At 42.0% G+C, this 24,285-nt stretch overlaps 3 protein-coding genes across 15 annotated transcripts; 1 reads left to right on the top strand and 2 right to left on the bottom strand.

Moving 5' to 3' along the window:
* Nucleotides 1-16: 16 nt before the first annotated feature.
* Nucleotides 17-4,278, bottom strand: LOC110183852 (uncharacterized). 3 transcript variants are annotated; one of them, XM_020952205.2, is made up of 5 exons: nucleotides 3,816-4,278; nucleotides 3,573-3,733; nucleotides 3,244-3,466; nucleotides 1,777-3,185; nucleotides 17-150 (listed from the first exon to the last, which is right to left on the bottom strand). In XM_020952205.2, exon 4 carries the CDS (start codon nucleotides 3,156-3,158, stop codon nucleotides 1,779-1,781), a length of 1,380 nt encoding a protein of 459 aa, XP_020807864.2. In that variant the 5' UTR covers nucleotides 3,159-3,185; nucleotides 3,244-3,466; nucleotides 3,573-3,733; nucleotides 3,816-4,278; the 3' UTR covers nucleotides 17-150; nucleotides 1,777-1,778. The 3 variants fall into 3 exon arrangements, with proteins under 3 accessions (XP_020807864.2, XP_086687517.1, XP_020807861.2); XM_086831391.1 differs by lacking the exon at nucleotides 3,816-4,278 and having other exon boundaries at nucleotides 77-210; nucleotides 3,573-3,745; XM_020952202.2 differs by lacking the exons at nucleotides 17-150; nucleotides 3,816-4,278 and having other exon boundaries at nucleotides 426-3,185; nucleotides 3,573-3,786.
* Nucleotides 4,028-21,284, top strand: Akap200 (A kinase anchor protein 200). 10 transcript variants are annotated; one of them, XM_020952185.2, is made up of 6 exons: nucleotides 4,028-4,216; nucleotides 17,089-17,332; nucleotides 17,401-17,808; nucleotides 17,875-18,336; nucleotides 18,571-19,662; nucleotides 20,563-21,284. In XM_020952185.2, exons 2-6 carry the CDS (start codon nucleotides 17,132-17,134, stop codon nucleotides 20,647-20,649), a joined length of 2,250 nt encoding a protein of 749 aa, XP_020807844.2. In that variant the 5' UTR covers nucleotides 4,028-4,216; nucleotides 17,089-17,131; the 3' UTR covers nucleotides 20,650-21,284. The 10 variants fall into 10 exon arrangements, with proteins under 10 accessions (XP_020807844.2, XP_086687513.1, XP_086687506.1 ...); XM_086831385.1 differs by having other exon boundaries at nucleotides 4,210-8,940; XM_086831386.1 differs by lacking the exon at nucleotides 4,028-4,216 and adding an exon at nucleotides 16,287-16,538.
* An 89-nt stretch (nucleotides 21,285-21,373) lies between these two features.
* grk (gurken) lies at nucleotides 21,374-24,285 on the bottom strand. 2 transcript variants are annotated; one of them, XM_020952194.2, is made up of 4 exons: nucleotides 24,040-24,285; nucleotides 23,598-23,894; nucleotides 22,246-22,938; nucleotides 21,374-22,174 (listed from the first exon to the last, which is right to left on the bottom strand). In XM_020952194.2, the coding sequence occupies exons 2-4, from the start codon at nucleotides 23,665-23,667 to the stop codon at nucleotides 21,969-21,971; spliced, it is 969 nt and encodes a 322-aa protein (XP_020807853.2). In that variant the 5' UTR covers nucleotides 23,668-23,894; nucleotides 24,040-24,285; the 3' UTR covers nucleotides 21,374-21,968. The 2 variants fall into 2 exon arrangements, with proteins under 2 accessions (XP_020807853.2, XP_086687520.1); XM_086831394.1 differs by having other exon boundaries at nucleotides 23,958-24,252.

The raw sequence follows: 24,285 nt of genomic DNA, 5'->3' as shown, positions 1-24,285 counted from the left end.
GATTAAGAGATAGAGATAGAGAGAATCACTAAGTGAGCGGAATGAGCGGACAATGGAAGACTCCGATGCTGGATTCACCGATTACATTCCTCTTATCACCACTGATGACGGACAATGACGCACTGAAGATCTTCATCGCGGGGTGCATTTCTATAATTAAGTACATTCTTGTACATTCCGGTTTGAAGTTTTCTTAATTTAAATCGGAAGCTAAGAAGGTTTTATGGTTTTTTAAGATTGTCATGGAGAATTCTCCAATCTCTTTTAATTAAATAAAAATAATGTAAATTTAATTCATTAAAATTTAAGTTGAAAAACATATTTATCTAATAAAGAATAAATTTACGTGAGCTTGTACATAATTTATAAAAGTTTCCTGGTTTCAGACTCATGTTATAATCACATACCCGCATTAAAACTCACTCTTCACGATTTCGTTTTGAGCTTTATTGCACATATTTTCGTCTTAGACACTAACAATAATTTCGTTTATGTATGTAAATGTAAGCAAACTTCGCTTCACATACTCACTCACGTTATGTTTATCTGACAAAAGCTCCTTGTGGCCATCGCTGTGTATACAATTCCCAACAACTTTAATAACAATTTAGGGATATATAATATATACTATAAAAAATTAGAACCTCACAGCGGACAATGCAACTCGATGCTTTCTAACATTGTTTTCAATTTCCCTTTTTTTTTTAATGGCAACAAAATACTATTTCAAAGCACGTTTGCCGACAACAAATCTACATAAATAATGCTTAAATGTATGCAGGTGATGTATATATTGGTACTTAGGACCTAAGCTTATACACTGCAATAATGTTAAAAGCCATTCGTGTTGCTCACTATTATTAATTAGCACAATAATCCAAAAACTGACTAGCTCTAAACAGCCGCTGGCAAGTATACAAAGTATAACTATAACTATATGTCCACATGCTTAAATTAAGAACTAATTAAGTACGTATTCCATGTCATATTTGGGTTTTTTGGCTGTGCTATTTCTGCTTTACTGGCTACTTAAGCAACATGACTACATATTATTGTTATTATTTCATGTGTTTATTGTTTTGGCCCTTTTGGAAAAAAAAACAAAACATAAATTTGGCATTAAAATCACTCTTCTAGTCCCACTTCACCTCAATTATCCTCATACCACCCTTTGCCATCTCGATTGCAGTAAATTCGTTGTGCTCAAGACGAAATTTGGAAATTAATCCAAATGTTACGTATTCTTCAAACTATAGGTGAAACATTATAAAAACAAGCAGTTCTATGCCTCATTTAGTAGAAACTTTACTGCAATTCTGGAATTCCTAAGGGCGTATGAAACTGGGATACCTAGAACATACATGAGAAATCTTATTAGCTCCTCAGTTTTTCATTTTTTCGTTTATAAATGATATCTTAACGTATATATCATTTTTCTTGCTCCCACTTCATTATGGTAAATTCTCTGAGTGTATCTCCATATATGTAAAAATATTTAAACCTTTCTTTGGTGGATTTGCATTTATGTCTAAGGTCAAGTTAAGCTTCTTTGGAAATCAAAATGAAAAAGACCTTTTGGAAAGTTCAATTGTCAAGACATTGCCTTCTTTAAATCTTTACAAAGACTCAAGATCTATACACTTTCAGACTGCCTTTAGCTTATGAAAAGGGAAGACTACAACCTAGGTTTTTCCTCACTTCTCTTGATATATCAGAACTACATTCACAGGCGCTGTCACACCTTTACACTTTTCGTAAATTCGATGTGCTTCTTACCCTCACTCACTGATCGAGTATGCCTTCCTTATGCACTTGCTGTGTCTGGTGATCCGCAGCTCTTCGTCGTGCGCCGGATGCTGACGATGCGTTACCAGATCCGGCATCTCTGTCGATGACTTGTTCAGGGCGTAGGTGCGTATAAAGTCAATGGTGGAGTAGCCCTGTGTTCCGGTCGATTCGACTTTCTTGTTCGCCGGCGATTCTGCGGCCTCAGTACCAGCCAAGGCGCTCACACTGCTCAGGCTTTTAGATTGAATGGGCGGAGGTGGTGGCACCTCGAGCACAGCACTAGCCTCCGGGGTAACGGGTGCTGTCGCAGGTGGTGCGGGCGTGGAGACCAGCGAGAGTCCGCTCCCGAAACCATTAAACGTCGCTTTGGGAGAGCCAGCCGGGGCAGCAGGACTTTTAGGTTGATCCAAATCCAGGACGATGTAGTTCACGCCACTGCTTCCAGCCAAACTAGTGGGCGTGGCCGGTTCTTGACTGGCGACGACCGGTTCCCGCGGCGGCGGCAGCGGCAGCTCCAATCGACTCACGTTCTCGTAGCAGCGTTCGTTGCTCAGATCGAAGATCAGTGCGTCCACATTGGCGTACATGTGAATGGCTTCGTTGTTGGAAGGACTCAATACAGGGGCCGGTGGCGGGGCAGACTCCTGTGGCGGCAAGTCCAATGTGCGCCTTCGCATGCTTAATCGATTACCCGACGGCGGAGTGGCTAGCAGATCCATAGCTGACTGTGCATCCTTGCAGCACTCCTGCAGAACACGTAACGGCTGATCCGCACAGGAGTTGGGCATTAGTAGAGGGGACAGCAGGTTGGGCGGACAATCATCAAGCGGTGCATCGTTAAGTGGCAGCGGCATCGAGGCACTGGCGCTGGAGGACTCACTGTGAGAGCTGCCCAGTTGGCGACTCATTAGGGGAGCCGGCTCCAGGTAGTTGTTGCCCTGCGGATTACCCTCCGATCGGCCGCCGCCCATCATCACGGACACCGAATGGGCGGAGTTTACCCGCTCGCGCTCCACTTGCGCAAAGGCATCCGTGTTGACGGCGTTGATGTAGCGCTGAAACATGGGATACAGCTCCTCGGCATTGTGCACTCGGAAGGTGTAGATACCAGGCCCGGACATGCACCTGCGACCCGCCTCGAAGGAGAAGAGGTCGCCATTTAAGCCATATCGGCGCAAATGCTGTAGGGCCCACACAATCGGCTCGCAGCCGGGCGTCTGGAAGATTAGTTCACGCGGCGTCAGCTCCAGGTAGCCACTGCGAATGACGGGAGTGCCAGGAGTGGGCTGCAGATGGGCCACCCGCACGCGAAACACATTCTCATGGCCGCGCAGCTCGTTCAGCTTGCTGGTGCTGGTGATGCAGCCCATGTTGCCGAGTCCGAGTCTGAGTGCTCCCTGAAATGACTGTGCTATAATCCACATTGAGAAGTGTGTCTAAGTGTGCAATACCTACCTGGACGGGCAGATCCGCCTCGCTCTTATCGCAGTGGGGAGCATGGGGAGCCTAAGCAGGCCGATAAGAACACCGCCCACTGGCAGCGCCCAAAGCAGCTGCTATCCACACACTGATTCTGGCTCAATCCTCACCTGTCGTTTTCCTGACCACTGTCTTCGCCTCAGGACATATGCTTGTGCTCTTGTTCTTATTTTATAATGTAGAGACACTGTTATTTACACTAGAAAATAACAAAACAAGCACAAGATTGTTTAAAACTGGAGGCGCAATGGGCTTTACTCGGCCGTAAAAAGTAGTTAATTGCACTGTTCGCGGCCACCACTTACATAACGGCAGTTGCACATCCATAGTCGTGCCTTTTCAACAACTTTCAATTGGTAATTTCACTTAAAACATAACTTTTAACACTTTTTCTGCGGAACTATGCATTCATCAACTCATTTTATTTTTCTACTTCTTATTCTGAGGTGTGACCAGAGCGGAAACACTGAAATATACCACACGGAAAATTTATCGATAACTCTGGCAGCACAAGGCGTTATTAAGGGATTTTTGAGCGCGCCACAAACCATTTTTGGAGTATCCAAATATATTTGCCCAGTAGATTTCAAAGTTGACCCTGTGTCAGATGAAACTGCACTCATATCCAAGGGTTTGCACTTTTGCAAGGAACGTGGAATTGGTAAAAACGTATTAATCGAACGTTCTATGGAAAATACGGCAGCGCCAAATGTGTTTTGCTTGGCAGTGTGCCCAGCATTTTTTGACGCATAATCCCAAAGGTTGTTTTTAGGGTATTTTTGCCGCAATACAAGCGGTCACACCCCGAGCGGACATTTTTTATGCGCGCAACAAGAACGAGAAACCGAAACGGAAAGGCAAAAGAGCTACTGGCAGTGTATCGCAAAGAATCGCAAAGCAAAGAAAGAGCCAAGTGCGTGTGTTTTTAAACCGAACAAAATCGAGCCAGGTAAATTGCACTCTATGTCATAAGATGGGCGAACAATGCAGACGTACATTTAAAAACTAAAATGAAATAAAGCCAAGCCAAGCAGACTGCTTGTGTCTGTGCCTTTGTGTGAGTGTGTGTGTGTGCGTGAGTGGTGCTACTTTTGAAATTCTCTATACCCGCTCTGTACTTCGCGTCTGTTTCAAGGAAGGAATTGTGTCTAAACTTAAATGGAAAAGGAAGCTGGGATGCTGAGAGAGGTTTAGTGGCTGGGCTTAACAAATGTGATAAATGCAGGATTTAAGTACAAGTGCGGTGGACGCCGCCGCCGCCAACGCACACAGGCAAGCAGGAAAAAGGACGCCATGCTCGTCGGCTTTGTATGCGTGAGCGGAGAAAGACGAGGGCACAGGGACAAAAGAGAAGCAGAGTGATCCTCAAAGTGTATAAAAATTACTAACTCAGAGCCTTCTTTGTTTAAGTATTTAGCGTACACCCGCCTTAGCCGGCATATTTGCCGAATTTCACAATTTTTGGGTGTGCCGCCTTCAATGCGTCGGCGTTGCCACCACGTCGGCGTCCGCAGCAGCAGCGCAGGCAGCGCCGCCGGCAGAGACAACACCATGCCGGTGTGGCTTTGTATCCGTTTGGCTCGCCTCGTTCTCTCCAGCTCAGCCGCCCGCTCTCGCATACACTCTCTTTGTCTCTCTCTGTCTGTCTTTGCGTGTCTCCTGCCTCCTGTTCTTCGTCAGTCCTGTGTGCGCTTTGTGCCGTCGCTTCGCTTCGCCTTGACTTCATCATAGTCGTTGTCTCTTCTTTGTTTGCATTGTAAGCCCCGATACACTTGCCAACATGTTTCTCGGCCTGACATCCTTGGGCAAGGTGCAATGCGGCGAGGGCTCACTGTGTCCTACGCACACCCATGAACCAAATACTAGTGCTGTTGTTTATGTGCATCTGCCTGGTTGCTTCCCCTCCCCTTTTTGCGTTCCCGATTCCACTGGCAGAGAGATTATCGCTGGCGAGGATCGTCTTTTCTGTTTTTGTTGTTGTTCCCTACACTTTTGTTACGAAAAATTGCGTCGCATTTTTTGCAGCGTCCGCTTGCCAGTTCGCCAGTCACTCAATCGTTCAATCGCTCAATCGCAGACGGGGAGACAGCCACCGCCCTAACTGGCGTCGTCGCCTACATGCCTTTGTATGGGTATGTACTTGCAGCCCAGTCCCATCGGTGATTGTGCGAGTGCGTGTGTATGTCGTGGCGCTTGCATGTGTGTGGGTCCTTCACAGTCGGAGTGGGTGGAAAGCAAGAAGCAGAGGCAGAGAGGAGAAGATTTTTGATTGTCGCTGCAATTTAGCTAAGGGGTTTTATTATTACATTAACTTTGTACCTGGAAAGGACAGAACTCACAAGGTCCTTAAGAGCGAAGGCCACCATTTGATTTAAAAAAAAAAAACCTTATAAGGCAGTGTGAGAATAATTTCCACAATGAATACATAAAAGATGTATCCTTAAATTGTAAATAATGCTTGGTATATTATAATATTTAAAGAAAAATTGTAACCAGAATCATCATCAAATTCCATGTATTTTTATAGAACCATACACCATACACAAAATTCCTTTCAGATTGAACTTTTCTGTCATATTTTCAATCAATCCGATTAGGTAAACAATTTATTTATTTTAGGGGAGTAGTTGAATGCGATATGGCAGTTTTGAATGTATCTTGAGAATTCTTTAAAGGCAAAGGCGGGCTTCCCTTGAAGTCGACTCGGATTACGGGTACATATTTGCTTGCCGCTCACTGAGGACGAATATATAATGCCTTTGTCGTTGTTGTCACTATTGGTGAATTTCGTCAACGTTTGCTTAAACGCAAATAAACATTGCATTGTGCCGTAGAGGGTTGTGAATTATTGCCAAGTGCGAATTGCGGTTAACTTGCAAAGCTCGATCCCACAATTGGCCTTAAAGTTTGCGCTTATATTTATAGAACATATATAGAGAATAGGGATTAGTCAGAAACCCTGAGAGTATTTAAATTATGACTCATTTATTGTTAAAAATTGCATTAAAATACACAAAATAATTAAAGATTCTTTCGGAGGATAAGATCTGAACCAAAGAAATGTTATACTAACTTTATAAAATAAATCCATAAAATACTTGGCTGAAAGTTCGGCTTTAATTCTAATAATAACTATTAGACCTCATCAATGTTGATAAAAACTACTCCTTAATGGAATAAATATTTTCTTATAGCAGTTATTATTTGAAATCCGATAGATGCCTGGGTCTATATCCCAGAATGAAACTAAATCGCATGGTCTTCGAAGATATCGTGTGACTTTTGGGGTATAGAAACGGAAGCGGTAACGGGATTTAAAGTCGAAAAAGGAGGTCTGGCACAGCATTTGTATTTTGTTGTTGTGGTGGAACACATGTGGGCTCAAAGTCCGAAGCTCAATTGGGGAACCGAGCGTTCAGTAAGCCAGAGTGTTGAAAAGCCCCTTGTCACCGATGATGATGATGATGATATTGTATATACAAAACACGTCAGCGGGGAAAAGCGGGTGAATTTCTCGTTTAATATGCAAACATCTGTGCGGAAGATGTTGAGGAAAATGCTCCACAGATTGAGCAGATTTTCCCCGTACGCGTTGTGTTTTCCTTTTTAAAATTGAAACTCGCTGGAAGAGAAGAGAGCAGGCCCCAATTTCACATTCCCTCGACCACTTGAAGCCACTTATTGGCCCAGGAATTTGGTTCAGGCAAACACACAAACATAATTGCTGGTGTGCACATTATTTGTGCTATTGTTTTACGAGGCATTTGGCATGCCGAATGGGCATTGTATTAATGCCAAATCAACAGAAATGTGGCAAATAGAAAAATATGCGGAATGGTATCGTCCACAGAACAAAAAAATCAATCGCAGTAGTGAAGCAGCAAAAATAAACAAATTGAATTGATGATAAGCGGCAAACCGATCTCCGATTTGCCATCTCCAATCCGATCCGATCCGATCTGATCTTTTTGCAATACAATATATAACAATAACACATCACAGCACCCCGTCCCCATCCGCTGGAGAATTTTATTTAAATTTAAAGCTTCTTCTGGCAGCGTTCAATTTCGTCGTTGCGGTTTTCTGTTTTTCTTCTCAGCCGCCTGCCTTTGCTGCTGCTGCTTTGCTCTGTGCTTATCAATGCCTCAATTTGTTCCCATGTCTTTGTGAGGCGTCCGCAGGTACAGTGATCACACTCAAAAGAGACTTTACAATGTTGCTATCAGTTTATCGTATTGATTACGAATTTAGAAAATATTTGAGTGTTGAAAATTGGTATTTTTTTGGTTTTATGAAAACTAAAGCGGTGTCTGAGTTGAATATATTTTATATCTATTGGAATGGTCACTAAACCTTGGTCTGTGAAATGTTTATTTTTTACCTTTGTACACTGAAAATTCTATTAGCCCAGATAGCATTCTATATTGTGGAAATAAATTACTTTAGCGGATATTATAATATCATTCGAGGGCTTGCAAGGCAACCAAGAAGACCCTTTTGACCTTTCAAAGGATATACAATTTAAAAATCCATAACATGCTTCTTAATCCTAACCAAATTCCATACTTTCTTGTTAATAATTGGTATCAAACTAGATTCCTCTTTAATTATTAATATAACCATTTTACACAATTTGCATCGGAGCAAGTCTAATTAATTATAGAAATTAACTGCCTATAAATCCGTGGAAGTATTTTCCAACTGAAGGGCAAGTTGAATCCATTTTTTTTATGAGAACTGCATCTATTAGAAGGAGCAGAGTTCCATTAACCTCGGGACCACAGCAGCGATTTATCTTGAATTGGAGTGGCGTAGATTGGTGGCATTACAAGTACCGCTATATATGGCAGAGTCTTTGGTGCACAATTACTTTCCCATCCAAGGGCGATAATTAAATAACAATACAAGAAATCCGTTCAATATTACACCATAAAAGCGGGGCTAAATATTTCGGTGATTCTTCACGCCTTCTTTCATTCTTTCTTTCTTTGTCCCCCCGTGCATGTGTTTGTGCATTATGTGTGCATATTGTTTATTCCCCCCGCTGCTTCTGCTTCTGTTTCTGTTTCTGTTGCTGTTGCATGTGGGGTCATTGTGTGAATGGCAGCAAAATAAAGCAATAAAGCATACGCATCGACGCCGCCAAGGCTCATTAGTTTGTTATTGACTAAGGCATGGAGCTGAAGATGAGGAGGAGAGCCAGGCAGGAGCACGCCTTTATCGGTAGCTGATGATGATGATGATGATGGCGGTGACTGTGTGTGCATGTGTGTGTAATGTCTTTGCCCGCCCGCATTTCTTTGCTTCATTCCCTGCTCCGGGTTCGGCTTCTGCTTCTGCTTCTGACTCCTCTGCTTCCGGCTGACGTCGCCGTCGCAGTCGCAGTCACTGCTTCTGCCTGCGCCAGCTGCGAGAGAAGTTTCTGCTGCCATTGAATTGATCGAGCCACTCTCTCTCAGTCACTGTTGTTTGTTCGCTTGACTTTAACGGTTCGTCGGGGATTATCACTCCATCCTACAGAAGGCAAAACAAAATAAAATCAAAGTAATCGATCGAGGCGCGAGTGCTAAACGGTTAAATTACTCTTACCAGATATTCACACTTCGTTAAGTGTCACTCAGTTAAGAGAGGACAACAAAGAGGGACCACGACCACCCGCGGCTGGCAGAAAGAGTAAGTACCGGAAATGGAGGAAAAAGCTAGAAAGGAGAGAGGAGTCATCGAAGTCTAATGAATAATGTATAAAAGAGCCGCGCTTACCGCAGCCACACTCCAAAGTATCCACTGTGAATTTCTAATCAGAATAGCACTCAATAGCTCACAACTCCACGCTCCTCGTTTGCTGAAAACAAATGCTAATTCCAAAGGCGACCGACTAATTGGCCACGCTACCTTACTTGTTGTTCTTACTACTTTTTAATACACAACTTACAACTGTCGCACGCCTCTCTCCCAGTTTTAATTAACCGCAACGATGGAGAGAGTCAGCCCAGAGAGTCAGAGAGAAAGAGAGAGTTGGACTACAAGAACTGGTTTAGTGCTCTTGCTTCTTGCTCCTGCTGTTTGTTGTTCTTGTTGCTGTTTTACTTTGTGTTCGTTTTATCCTTTTTCAACTGAGCCAAGAAGAAGGCGAGAAAAGAGAAGACGAAGAGGAGGAGGAGGAGAAGGAAGAACATGCGTGGGCTGGCGACAAATTTATTGGCACTTATTCGCTCTCCCCTATTTCGCCTTCTGTCCCCTTCTAGCATATGGGGGGAAAAGGAAGCCCAAGCTTTGAATATTTAAATATTTATTGTAATTATTTTCAACGCCGGCCCACAGCTTGGAGAGTTTGATTTAAGTGCGCGCGCTCTTTGATGCCCCTTAAGCGTTGTGTTCCCAGGGTATGATGTGTTGGTTAGCAATGGGAAAATTGAAATTCGTAGAGATTACCTCAGTTTAGGGCAGTTATTTAAATCAGCTCTGAAGTATTGTATTAACTTTTAACTGTTAATCTTAAGAAGTTTAAGATTTTTCTGATTTGAAAATATCTCTCATTAATAGGTCTTTTAAAAACAAACAGAAAGTCGGAAATGCAGACAGAATATATACTTACACAGAGCTTATCTCATTCCTAATTTTGTGACCATCTTCACCAATCTTTCATTGTTATCTTAAACGAGAAATTGTCACGATTAGATAAGTCTTTCACTTAGAAAAGCTAAAACACATTTATCTTTTAATTTAAACGCTGTCACGATAAGGCGGGTCTTTGCTGATTTTCAAAACTAAATCTTTCTCTTTAGCTAAATTGTTAAAAGCATCGATGGGCATGCAGTGTGGCTGATTTAAGATAAAATCTTCAAGTAAAGAATGAAATATGTTATAGTATACCTATGCTGACTGGTAGAAACCAAATTGTTGCGTATGGAACTTGGCATTACTACACATTGTTGAAATATTTTCGAGTGCTAGTACTACACAAATACACACACACAGGCAGGCATTTGCCATTTGAGAATTTGCGCCTTGCTAAAAGAAGTTGGCATAACACAGATATTCGTACATAAATGTAAATACAAATACGCACATACAAAGACATATTGGACGTTCTCAACGAGCTCATAAAATTTAACGATTCTTGCTGATGATTTTATGCGTTTTGGGCCTCATTATATTTTATACATGTGTGTGGTTCTTCATCGTCTTCGTGTTCGTCTTGTGTCTGTTTTGATAGTTTTTGAATGGCAGGCCAAGAGGAAGAAGTTCATTTCAAGTGCGTCTAATTTTACGATCGATGCCCCATACACTAGACCACTCGTACATACTCATATCTATGTGTGTTGGTTTGCCAAGTACTCGAGTATCTTGAAGATATGATAAAAACCGGCTAGATAAGCCGGTATCTGTGCTGTATCTACACACATCTGCTGTCAGGCAGTAAGAAAAAACTAGACTGAGGCACGTCTTATGTACACTGTATTTTCTGCAGCGACTGCCACTTTTTTGTGGGGCAGGTAATGTTTGGCCAAGATCAACCGAATATCTGTAAGATCAGCGTCCGCCCAAACATGCTTAGTACTTGCCATGGAGAATACATATATATGTAGGTTTAATTAAAACACTCACTCTCACGTAGCAGCAGGCACCCACTATTATTTCTGGCTGATCGGGTGAAGAACCAACGACATTCCTCTGAATCACTTGCTGATACGGATACGTTCTTTGTTTCCCACAATTGCATTTATCAATTGGGTAAGCTTGTTCCTGTTGGCCCCTCCCCATGCTATACAGTCTTTCTCCTTGACGAAAATAACATGATTTCCTCTTCTAGTATTATCATTGTCGTTATATTAACACTTTATGATATGGTGATATATACAAGGTTCTATATGTACCGTTAACAATGAATCTCTCTTTATTTTTGGCCATGTGAGTGTATCCATATGAAAGGGGATTGAATTGTATAGATGGACAATGGTTGTTTGGGTCGGCTTGTCCGGAATTGACCGGAAATGATAATTGAAAAAAATATTTTCTCTTTCTTTGGGTCTTGTCAACCATCGAGAATGTGCGTGTGCCAGTGTGTGGGTACGCTGGCTACTAATTATGGAATGCATTCATTTTACATATCGTATCATTTTCACATGGCACACACATAGCAACAACAATTATATCCGGTGGTCACTTGAGACATGTTTCTTCTCCTTCCTCATTTTGTTCTCTTCGCTTAGATTTCTTCAAAGGTTCTTTTTTTTGTGGTGGATTTCTCTAAATTTAAACGGTATTTAGGAAACCACTAGAGTTAGTCATGACTTGGTTACATGCTGAGTACTCTATTGGGCATTATTTTTAGCTTGATTAGAATTTGCGACTTAATAGATTGTTAATTTGATTAGCAGCATGCTAAAGCTATTTATTTCGTCTGAATTTGTATGAGTAATAGTATTTTTAGAATTTTATGGGATTGATTTACATATTGAACTGATTAGGTGATTAAAATAATGACCTGGAAATCTGACTCTCCTGTCTGGCATTTTCTGTAGAGGTTTATTTAAAGGGGGAATGTATTAATGATTAATCAGTCTAATATTACGCATCTTTTTTCTTCGAAATTTCTCTTACGGTATATTATAGTACATACAATATATTATACTATATTCTATATAGTTACTATTACAGTAAGATTATTATTAGAAAAGTTTTTATTGTGAGTGGGTTAAAAAAAGGAAACAATCAAAATGGTCAGTTAGTTTTTTGCAATTTTATTCATTTATTTATTTTGGTTTATTTAGACCCTTTATTTATTTTGGTTTGCGATTGCCCATAAGATTGTATAGAAGGAACGTTGCATCCCAGGGGTTTTATTTTTGCGTGGGGGCTCCATAAAAAGAATGTTTCTTGATGACAATTAATGTGGACTGCGACTGCCGGCTGCACAATGTGCACACATACACATATGTACATACATATATACCCTCAATAAAGCCAACTGCAGCGTCTGATTGCGGGTTTAGGCGTGGCTTATCAGCCGGACAACAACAGAGCAGAGCAGCAAAGAGAAGTGCACTCTGCTTTCTTATTCCTCCGTCGTCCGTCGTCCATCGTCTTATTGTTCTCCCACTCGTACTTACGCACACTTGAGCCTGATTGAGGAAAACTTTCCACTCAATTGCGAGGAGAGGATGGCTTTCTAGATGGATGGAATGGATAGTTGGATGCTTGGACGTCAGATGGACGTGTGAGCGATGCCATTAACGATCCCGCCTTGATTAGTTTATAAAAGTTCAATTGAGACTCGGTGCGCATGCACTCTGTCTCTCCGTTGTCCCTGCAACTGCAAAATGGTGAAACTTTTCAATTTTAATTGCACAACAATGTATATGGACATGCCACTGCCACCGATCTTGGTGGGATTGGAATGGGAATGGGAATGGGAAATTGGAATCGAGATGGATACAAGTCGTATGAAATGGAATGCTCTGCGCCTGCGCTTTAACAAGCAAACGAACACACACACACACATATAGAGAAATTAATGTTTGACCGGCCGGCTAGACATTCAGACATTTGGACAGTCATTCAGCCGGCACATTCCAGCACAATCAATTTAATTTACGTATCAAAGCGTCTCATCTCCATCTCTCTCTCTGAAAGGAGGAGAGGGTCTCTCTGTTAGGTGGAGAGCTTCAGAGAAAGAGATATATATTTAGCTAGTTTTATAGACAAGATCCTAAAACTTTAGCTAAAATCCTAGCTTATTAATAGCTGATTATAAAAATCCTTTATCCTATTTAATTGATTGCTAAACATTCTATAAAAGACAGAAGCTGGGTATTTTCATTTGTTTATAGATTTATTTTTTGGGTAGCCTTAGGTTTTTTGGGTTACTTTTCTCCTTGCAGCTTGCACTTTAAAAACTTGAGTGATTTAGCTTGTTTGTTTTGTTGTTTTTTTCGACATCTCTTCTGGGAGGGAGCAGCAAAGTGATACACAACAGCTTGAAGTGTCAAAATTGATGGGTGGCAGCAGAGCGGTGGGGGGGGGGGGAATGAATTGAAGCTCACACACTCCTCCCAGGGCAGCGCCGCCTCTTTGTGTTGTGAAGCGACACTGTTGTTGTTATTGGTGTAGCTGCTGCTGCTTCTTTTTCCGAACACCACTCCATTGTTGATAAATGCGCTTTTATTTATAGACTGCGGCTGCTGTTTTGTGCGCTCTGCTCTGCCGCCAAGCTCTGCCGCCTTCCTTTGTCCAACCAGCAACCAAACCAATTGCAAGGGAATCCAGAGGGGATGTGGTGGGGAGGGGAGGGCGTCAATGAGGGGAATGCGTGTGAAAGCGGCGGGCGCACATGTCAAAAGTCGTGTCCAAATTGAATTAAACTAATAAAAAAGGCAAGACACAAAGGCCCCGAAAACTGTCGTCGTTGTCGTCCATTAAGTAATTTTCATAGATTACAAATTTCGATTGTACGAACCACATTGCATTGAGCCTCTCTCTCTCTTTCATTCAATTTGGGAAACAAAGATACTGTCGATCTCTTGTCTTTGTAGAGAAACGTCTATTTTATACCCTTTCAGGGTATTATAATTTAATTTAAGTCATATACATATGTATATTCCATCTTGGGCAGAAAAAACTAATTTCCAACGATTTCTTTTCATGGAAAAGCTCCTAGCTTCCGCAATAAAACCTAAGTAATTATACCACAATTATAATTAATTATATTCCATAATGCAATGCTGTTAAAATTAAACTGTTTCGACTTTGGGGGGAAGCCAAGACCATTGAGGTTATGGTAATTTAAGCAATAAAGTTTAAAGTTGAGGGGGGAAGTTCGTGCCGCATCCATATGCAATTTTGGACCGCACTCAATTATTTTCGCACGTCCCACAGCAACGGTAAATAGTAGGGGGAGGAGAAGGAGGAGGAGTGGGAGGAGGGTGGTAAAAGGGGAGAACTAAAGAGAGAGCAAGAGCGACATCTGTTGTTGCTAGGTCGCCATGGCTACCAACTTGCATTGACCAGCGACCGAGACCCGTTAATGTTATTGTTGTTAAAGTTGTACTTTGCCGAGTGCCGGCAACCCTCCTCTCTAACACGGGCTCTCTCCTCCTTTCTCTTCCTCTCTAACACGCTCTCTCTATTCCTTTCTCTTCCTCTCTTTGGCTCTCACGATGTCCTTTTTCCTTGATGCGTCATGCGCGCCAGTTTACTTACGCTTTTATGTTATTACGCTTGCCAGCACACTTACACACGCTTACGAGGGTTGAGCCGGCATATTTCGGCAATTACTCATCCAGTTTTTTTTTTTTTGTTATTTTTGGATAGGCCAGGAATTAATAGTCTCTTTCACTTTGGCGGCAAGCATCTCCGTTATCACTCCGATCGAAGTACATAACCAAAGAAGAGCTTCATTTACCCGGTATTGTATTGTATTTTATGGAATGGAATGAAAATGGTGTTGTATTAATTGCCGGCAAGGAGTTCGTTGACCTCTCGAGCGTCTTGAAACCCGATGTCTTGTCTCGTTACGTATTTAAATTGATATTACTTGGGCCGAGTGTGTGTGCACGAGACCGTTGGTGTACGTGTGTGTGTGTGAGTGTGTTCTGTGTGAGAGTTCAGTGCAAAAACTTAAAGCTTTTATTTCTAATTGGAAACCTTATCGTTTTAGGGCGGTTTTGTTTATATTTCATTAACAGGGAGTGTGTGTTCGCGTAATTCTCCAGTTTTAGGTCGAGATATAATTATATATAATGGGTTTATTTTTTGATTTGTAATTCTATATAAAGGTATACAGCTTTTAAGGTGAAAATTTGTATTATTTAAGGGCGTTATTGATTAATGTTTATTTTATGGGGTGTGTGCGTCATTCTTTTTATATTTAGGTCGACAATTTATTGGTTAGGAATGAAAAGATATTGACACAAGGTTGAGTAATAATATATAATTTAAAATATAAATCACCGTATAGAATCTTATCGGAAATCGAGCATACCTTAGCTTATTTCGATATTTTTAAATTACAGTTTTTTCGACCAATTTCAAAGTTTAAGAAACGCATGCCTCAGCCAAAAAACACATTCAAATTTGTAAGCTTTCCTATGTTAGTTTTTATTGGGTTAACCAATTTGCATACTTAATTTAAAATTTAAAGAAATTTAAATTTTAAAAAATTTTTGAAAATTTTATAAAAGTTTCAACCTTTTGAAAAAAATCAAATTTTCTCCGTTCATGGCTAGATCGATTCGGCTATTGATGCCGATCAAGAATTTATAGGGTCGGAAATGACTACTTCCCTTTGTTTCAAGCTTCTGACAAAAATATGAATACTTCCTTTTATCTAATGGATTGAAAATTATATCCATTTAACGACAGGTCTTTGTTAGGATATTAAAAAGACCAGTGATTACTTGAGCAATGATATATTACCTAAAATAGCAATCACTTTCATTTTCCTGCTATAAGTATTTCGTTATCATTTATATGAATCGTATTACTCAATTATCAAAAAGATAACCCTGTAATCACTATGATTCAAAAGACTTCTATGAATCGCCAATATATCAGCTTTTAAATTTCCATCAATGCATTGCTTCCTGTCCAGGCTTTGACTCATTCCCTATGCTAGCTTTGTATATACATATCTGGTCAGCTACAATAAATTGGAGGTAATGATGACTCACTGATGGATTCCCGGAGAAGACTCGGGTGCACAGATGGCAAGAGCACGCACCACGTGCCCATAGTGCGTGTGTGGGTGATACTAGATATATGTAGGGGGCAATGGGAGGCTGTTGATTCACCGGGTTTAGATAAAGCATTTTGGAACAGCTGCTTTTCAGCCCTTGTTTGTTGTATGTATGCTGTGTGTGTGTGTGTGTGTTGCCGCCATTTTTTAGCTGCCTAGCGTAAACCGGCAATTAAAGCCACACACACACACATCCTTGCCATCATTTACAACCCCTAAAAAATGCAAAAACTTTTTGTGCAACTCAAACTCTCACCTCACCTCTCACCTCCTCGAAATTCCCGCTCTTTGCTACGGTTTCTGTTTCATTCGGTTTGCAAAAAATGTTGTGTGTAATTCGATTTTCTTCAAAATGACGCATTGCATGCACGCTAAGGGCAGCCCAGCCCCATTTTACATTTCTCCTTAGTTGAGCGGTGCGGTGTCTGTTTCGTTGTTTCATATATGTACATATATGAACAACTTCCCAGTAAAAAAATGAACAGAACAGAAACGACGTTCAAGTGTCGATGATTCATGGGAGGCGCCTGGAACCGTAAGTGATTATTGCCACCGCCTGGCTTGTGGGTTTTGGTAGTCACAGTGCTCACTGGGTAATCGGAGACGACGCTAGTTAGTGTTTTCTAGAATTAATAAAAGATAAAGATCTATAAGGAGTCTTTATTCATGCTACTGGATAAAAATATTCTTTCCATTCTATGGATTTTGCTGTATTTTTGTGTATATTCTTAAATCTGTTTCAAGATTAGTAACCCTTCTAATAGTTTATTAATGAATCAGGCCAGTCCACTTAGTCCTGGGAAACCTGCAAGCCCTGCTTCATAATGTCACGAAATAACTCATTTATAAACCCTTTAAAAACAACATAGAATAAGTTTAAACTTTAATAATTTCCTTCCTAATAAGATGGCTAATTTAGTAATGAGGTCTTGTGGGAATTGAAAGATCGTGTGACTAAGTGAAAATGTCAAATGCAAAAATAGGAAATACGCATGCTAAAAATATATTACTGCGTCGTTTTGCACTTGTGCCATTCCTTCCTGCATTTAACTAAACAAAGCATTGTCACTACCTTACACTTGCAGATTACACTAGCGACCAACAAAAGAGGATCAGCAGAAAAATAAAATGGGTAAAACTCAGAGCAAGCGTTCAATTGACATCACCACCGACCCCAAGAAGGTGGCAGAGACCGATGAGGTGGCCGGCAAGGTGGAGAAGATCGATGTTGATCAAAAGGCAGAAGCACCAGCGGCGGTGAATGGAGATGCGCCCACACCGAAAGAGGGTGGTGCAGATGGAGAAGTAGCAGCGGGAGCTGCAGGAGAGGTAAGTCTAGTAATGAATTCACGGTTTTTTTTTTTGAAAACCTAATATTTTATATTTACCCAAAACAGAAAAAGGAAACCGAGGAGAACTCTGAAAACGACAAAGATCTGACCACCGAAAAGAATGCTGCAGCCGCTGAGGGTGGTGGCGATGCTGCTGCAGCAGCTGAGACATCGAAGGGCGAGGAGGGCTCCCCCAAGGAGGCGGCGGCTGGCGAGGATATCACTCCGCTTGCCGATGAGAGCATCAAGTCCAAGTCTAAGAAGGACAAGGTAAAAAAGAAGTGGTCCTTCCGCAGCATCTCCTTTGGCAAGAAGGACAAACAGAAGCCGGCTAAGTCAGAGGAAGCTGTATCACCCACCTCTGCCACAACGTCGCCCACGGCGGCCGAGGCAGCCGCTGCTCCGGCTGCGGATGCTGCTGCTCCAGCCGAGCCAGCGGCCACCACGAACGGTGAGGCCGAAAAGCCAGCCGAGGTAATTATTCTGCGATATATAATTAATGAAATTGATACATAATATAATGGTTATTCTCTGTTTTAGACTGCCAGCGCAGCTACCAGCACGACGGCTGCCAAGGAGGAGGTTAAACCAGCTGAGAATGGTTCTGCGAGTGAGCAGGAGAAACAGGCTAATGGTGAAGCTGAGAAGGCGGCGCCTGTGCCAGCACCAGCTCCAGTTGAGGAAGCGGCACAGCCCAAGCCCGTTGAGGAAGCCACTGTCACTGCCACCGAAGAAGTCGTTGCCGTTAAGGAGATTCAGCAGCCAGAGCAGGAGAAGGTTGTGGTGACCAATGGACATGGAGCCGCTGATGGAGAGGCGCTTACTAATGGATCTAGCAATGGATTGGCCGAATCCCCAGTGGCCGAGACAGCACCACCAGCAGCTGACAACATTCCAAGCAACGTTGATGACGAGCAGCCGCATCAGAATGGCACCAATGGCACTGCCACGCCACCACCCACTCCCGTCGCCGTTGAGGCCGAAAAGGGACAGCAAATTGAGGTAAAGCACACAAGTACAGACAGCACCAGCAAAAACTACACTGTAAATACAACAACAACAACCGAAATCACAGAGAACACTGCACACAGAACAATAACAACAACAGAATTAACAGAAAGAACATGCACAAGCACCAAGACAGAAGCGACCGTTGCAGCAGCCGCAGAGTTAGTTCAGACCCAAACAATCCTAACCAAAACAACAAACACGATCCTTCCCACCTCCCAAACGCAGGCACCAGAGACCACCACCGTCACCAGCAGCAGCAGCCAAGCGGAGGAGGAAGTTGTGGCGGCGATCATTCAAGCGGTTAGCAGCGAGGTTGAAGCTGAAACGGAGGCCGAGACCGAGACCGAGGCTGAGGGCTTTGTGGTGGTTCCTTCCGTGTCCGAGGCCGAAGTCGAGGTCCCTGTTTCCACTGTCCCTGTTGCCGTTGCCCTAGCCGAGCCCGAGTCTGTAGCCGAACTAGATGTTGTACCCCATATTGAAACAGAGAATGTAGCCGAACTTCCTGAGCCTGTGGAGATTAGGAGCAGCAGTCCACCTCCATTGCCCAAATCCCCGCCACCATCCCGTGTCTCCGCCTTTGTTCTCTCCGAAGAAGATGTTATCGAGGACCAGGAACCAGTCAAGTCAAATAATGAAGAGCAGCGCGACGAGATTGAGCAGCAAGCCATTAGTATTGTGGCTGAGATCACACAGCAGGCGGCCGAAATTGTTACTGAGAAGGAGAAACTGATCGAAGAAGAGGTGGAGAAGGAGTCCATCCCTGAAGCGCCGCAAGAAACCATCTTCACAGTTGTAGAGGAAATTACTTTGAATGTTGGCAATGAAGATGCACCTACCACTCAGGCTGCGTTCGAAGAGCCAATTTCAGCAGTTGTTCCCTCCTCAAGCGATGCGGAGGAATCTGTCATAGTCTCTGCTCCCATTGATCCCGCGGACGTTGAGGATATAGCAGTTGCTCCTGTCGTTGATGAGGAAACTATTGCGGTTCAAGAAGAAGTTGCCAGCGAGGAAACAAAGAGCTTCACTGAAGAACAGATTCAAGATGAACAGACGCAAGTTGATAAAGAAGTGGTAGACATCGTTGAGGATAAGGAAGAAACCAAACCAGAAGAAGAGAAGAAGGAGGAGGAGCAAAAGCAGGAAACCAATATCGAGGATACGCATAGCGAGAACGAGAACGAAACCGAAAGCGACGTAGTCGGAAACATCATTAGCGAACATCTGGCGGAACCGATCATCAAGGCGGGCGAAGGAGAGCTGCTGACCGATTTGGATGTGAGTTCCACGGAAGCGCTGGCGGGCGAGAGCAGCAACAAGGTGAATAATATCAACTGGCAGTGAGTCTGCACCATCATCCTCAACAATAAACACCTCGACAAGCCAACCAACCACACACAACTGTTGCCATTGTATTGCATCTGCCGCTCTCCACTTGGTGTGGGTGGGGCATGGGATTTGGTCTTGTCCTGGGGGTGTGCTTCTCCTGCTTTCTCAACTCCTCCACTGTGCGTGTGTGTGTGTGTGTGTGCGTGTGTGTTGCATCAGTTGTTGTGCGCTCTTTTTGTAGTTAATTCCGTAGTTCGTTTTGTATTTTTGATCTTGAGTGATAGATTTGCTGAGGATCAATTGCATGAGACTCTATTTTGGTGATGTATAATATGCGAATGATGTACGTTCTACTACTACTAAACTCTCCGAGAGGATAAGCGACTGCATTTTGGTGTAAATTAACAAACAACAACAACAAACACAAATCCATACACAAAAACACACGCTAAATCATCCCGAACACCACTTACACACAACACAACACAACACGCACACAAAACGAAACAAACACGAAACCATCTTAACGCTCTGTTCTAACAAAAAAATAATGTATACCTGTATGGCTGCCGTAACTCTTGCGCTCTCACTAAAAAAAAATCCAATTAAAGACCATAAAACTACACAACAACTGTACCTAAATGTTCACCACACACCATTCACTACACCACAAATCGCTTAATATTATTTAATTACATTTACATTACTTTTTTGGCATAATAACATTTTTGGATTGTTTTATTTTTGTCGCGTCCTTAATTTTTGGATTATTTATTTTCCTAATTGTTGTTGTTGTGCTTTCAGTTGCTCCATTCCTTTTGCATACTACACTCAAGAAACTGTTTGCTTAGTTTTATTGTATATTAATATGTCTTTAATCTTTATCCACAGGTGGATCTCGCCAAGGATCTGAAGGAGAAGAATGCCGCGGCAGATGTTACAACACAGGAACAGCAACTGCCCGTTACATGCGAATAATCCTACTCATAATTATTATATATAATATTACATATTATTAAAAACAAAACAACAAGAAACAAACAAAAGAACGCAACGTAAAAAAACAATTACAAGATAAACGAGATATATAAAAACAACAACAAAAACAAGAAAACGAAAAACAAAAAAAACAAGTAAAAAATACATTTTTTAACATTTACATATTTTAAATAATTTTTGTACGAACTTCATATCCCTAATCCAAGATGATATACATACAACTCGCGAGCAAAAGCAACATCCACACGATCCACACCATCTATCCATCCATCCACGAAGCCGTGGCGTAGCTCTGAATTCCAGAGAACGGTGGGGAATCCCCCTCCGTTACAGTGTTCCCGTCACCACACACACTCACACACATACACACACATCCACACAACCAACACACATGCGCATTACATACCATTTCTCATATTGATGATCTTTGATAGAAACGAAACAAAAAAGAAATCAACAAATCATATATACGATGAACTGCTGATGAAAAACTGATGAGAATTTTTTGAATAATTTCTACTATACATTTAACTGTAAGTTCGAAGAAATTTGTAAAGAATTTTTGGACGAAATATTGGATAAAATATATATTATAAAATATAAAAAACCCAAAACCAAGCGTGTGCTTCACTCATATCCACCCAGCCAGGGGGAAACAGAGAGATATAGAGACAGATTGATGAAGATGCCAAAGGAAACACAGTTTTTGAATGTTTTATAGTCCCGTCGATTCGAGTCCCATATTCCTCAACTTTAATACATGTACAAAAAAGTATAGTTTTTCTCTCTAAACAATATACACGATGTGTGTGTAACAGAGTGTTACAAAAAAAAGAAAAGAAATTATAATAACCATTTGTCCTGGTAACTTGGTGTAAGCGCTAAGAGATTATATTCTAAGTACGTTCTTAATATTTCGTTATGGCTATAATTTAACGTAACTAAATGTTACCACAAAAACAACAAGCTACAAAAGCTCCAACGAAAGCTTCAAAAGCGAAACGAAAACGAAACTTATAAGAAATGATCAAGAAAAAAAAGAGCAAATACTATATAATTGTGAGTCTTTTTGCAAAAACTAAATAGAAAATCCTACCAAGTACACTAAATGTATTCAATAAATTAAAGCATTTAATTTTACGCTGCGCAACGTAAAGAAATACAACATTTTGGTCAAAGAATTTACCATCAAATGAAAAAGAAATGTCGATATTTAGGTGTGTGTGAAACCAAAATTGTTTCCAAATCTAAACCCTAAGAAGAGGAGCTCCTTCTTCGTTAGGCCGAAGAAGGACCTCTTAACATCTGACAAAGAAACGTTGATTATGCAAGTGTTGCAATTGTTGCTGCTTCCGGCGATTATAATCCGGCACATTGCGGAGCATGAAGACGGCCGCAAAGAATACGTAGAGTGACGAGAGCATGATCAGCACCGGAAACGAGAAGACAATCTGCGCCATCCGGACCTTCCTGTGCAGTGGTGGCGGTGTGTAGACATAGTCACCTGCGAAAGTTGATTTTAATTTATTAAAGTATAGTATAGTTAAGTCCATTGAAGGTAACAACATTACTTACCATTCCAGCTCTTGTAGGCACACCTCTCACCATCGTAATCGTTGATACAGATGCAGGAGTGAAAGACCGTATTGTTGACCATCGGATGCCGGAAGCAGTGGCCGCCGTTCAAGCAAAAGCTAGCATTGTACTCCTCGCTGCAGGGCAGCATTTGAACTTCGGTCTCGTTGGTGCGGTTAGTTCCCTTGTCCTCTGGTCTGGGTGTGCTCGAGTCAAGCGGATTGGACGAGCTCTGGTCAATGGGCGGAGTGTCTCCCGTGTCGGTAGCAACAGTTGTGGACATGGTCACAGTCTCGAAGGAGGAGGAGGAGGAGGAAAAAGCAGGCGGATCGCTGCTGCGTTGGGTCAACCAGGTTGCAGTACTGGATCCGAAGATATCTGCTTCCTGTGCCAGATTCCCGGCCTCAGTCGCCTCCTCAACAGGCTTCGCGTACAGTTTTTCATTGTCTGGATCCGGATTAGGATCAGTTTCTCTGTCCGTATCCGCATCCTGACGCAACTCTTCAGCCGCGTCCTGGGCCGAGGCCTCCAGCTGGTGACGCTGCAGCTCCAACTGGTTGAGCATCTGGACCGCAGTCTCCTCGATCTTCTGCTGCAGCTCGTGCGCATGCTCATGCATGTGATAATCGTGCTGATGCTGCACAATTTTCAGCGTGTGCTCACGAAGGAGTAAAATCCGGCTCGAACAACAATCTGTATACGATTAGGATAAGGAAATGAGTTATAAACAAGAAAGAAAGCAAACTTCGAAAGGCCGAAGTTGGCATACCCTTTCATTTTAAAATTGAATCATGAATTCGAACTGAAAATACATATATCTTAATTGAACTTTAAATGCGTAAGCTTCAGTTCGGTTGTATCCTGTATTATCTGTTTTGGTTTTTTTTTAGGTTAAAAATTGAGTAAAATTTTTAAACGAATTTTTTGAAATATTTTATATTTAATTAATTTACTTTTAACAAAGCGAATCGAAATGTATAAGACTTTGAGCATTCATAAGCTTTTTCGCTTTGATTTACCACTAAAAAAAAAACGAAAATAGGCTTATTTTAGGGACTTTAAATTAATATTTGTATATGTTAATTTTTTTCAGACAATTCACTTGGTTTCAAGTTTCTGACTGAAATAATTATACTTATATCTATTTAGGCTAGATCGATACGTCTGGGAATACTTTCTAAAAATATGCATAATATATTTTTTTTATTTACTATTTTATTTATTCAAATTTGGAGCTTTTTAATCACAAATAGCCAGAAATCGGTTTCCGCTGGAAAGCCTAGCAACCCTGGACGTATCGGTACGTGGAATTAATTGGCATAAGAATGGGAATGAGAGGAACATGGACCTACCTGTGACGGCGACAATTGTTGAGAGCACGAAAATTACTTTAAGTATGTGGATAAATGAGATTTGCATCATTGGAAAACGCTGGCTGGCGCCGCGTTCCGAAATGGGTGGGGGGCGGACCAGACCGATGGCCCACCGCCGGCGGGGGGAGTTTTCGAGTCAATAAAGAGATTGTGGAGCGATCTAAGGATCGAGCTGCGGCGTAATGACCGCAAATGCAATTTGGCGTCGCAACAGAAGCAGAAACATTATATTATACACTTGCATCTCCTTAGGGGGGCCAGCGCTTGTGGCTTTTACTGCAAAATATAAATAGAACGTTTTTAGCGCCTCACATTTTCTGTCACACGATTTTCACGCACACAACACAAGGAGAATAAAATCACAGAACTGGTGATCCAAGAGTGCTTATTATAGACAGAGAGGAGGGGCAGGGCAACGTACTGGAGCGGCGGCACTGTTGTTGCCTGGTAAAGGCTCCGTCATTCTAGGCACCGAACGAACTAGGACTCGTGAGTCATTTTACGTCTGGCCAAAATTGAATTAGTTAACTTTAGTGAGCAGCAAGCGCGGGAAGCGGGCTCTTCTCTGCTTTGCTTTGCCTTGTGCCTATCGAGAGGTCTTGTTGCGCGCACGTAGGAATAGAGAATAGAGACTGGGGAGCCAGAGAAACAGATGGATCCCAAAAAG

This window comes from Drosophila serrata, unplaced genomic scaffold (assembly GCF_035046125.1).
Source record: "Drosophila serrata isolate PLE 108 unplaced genomic scaffold, ASM3504612v1 contig_240, whole genome shotgun sequence".
Taxonomy (NCBI): domain Eukaryota; kingdom Metazoa; phylum Arthropoda; class Insecta; order Diptera; family Drosophilidae; genus Drosophila; species Drosophila serrata.
This window is presented reverse-complemented; position numbering and strand designations above follow the sequence as displayed.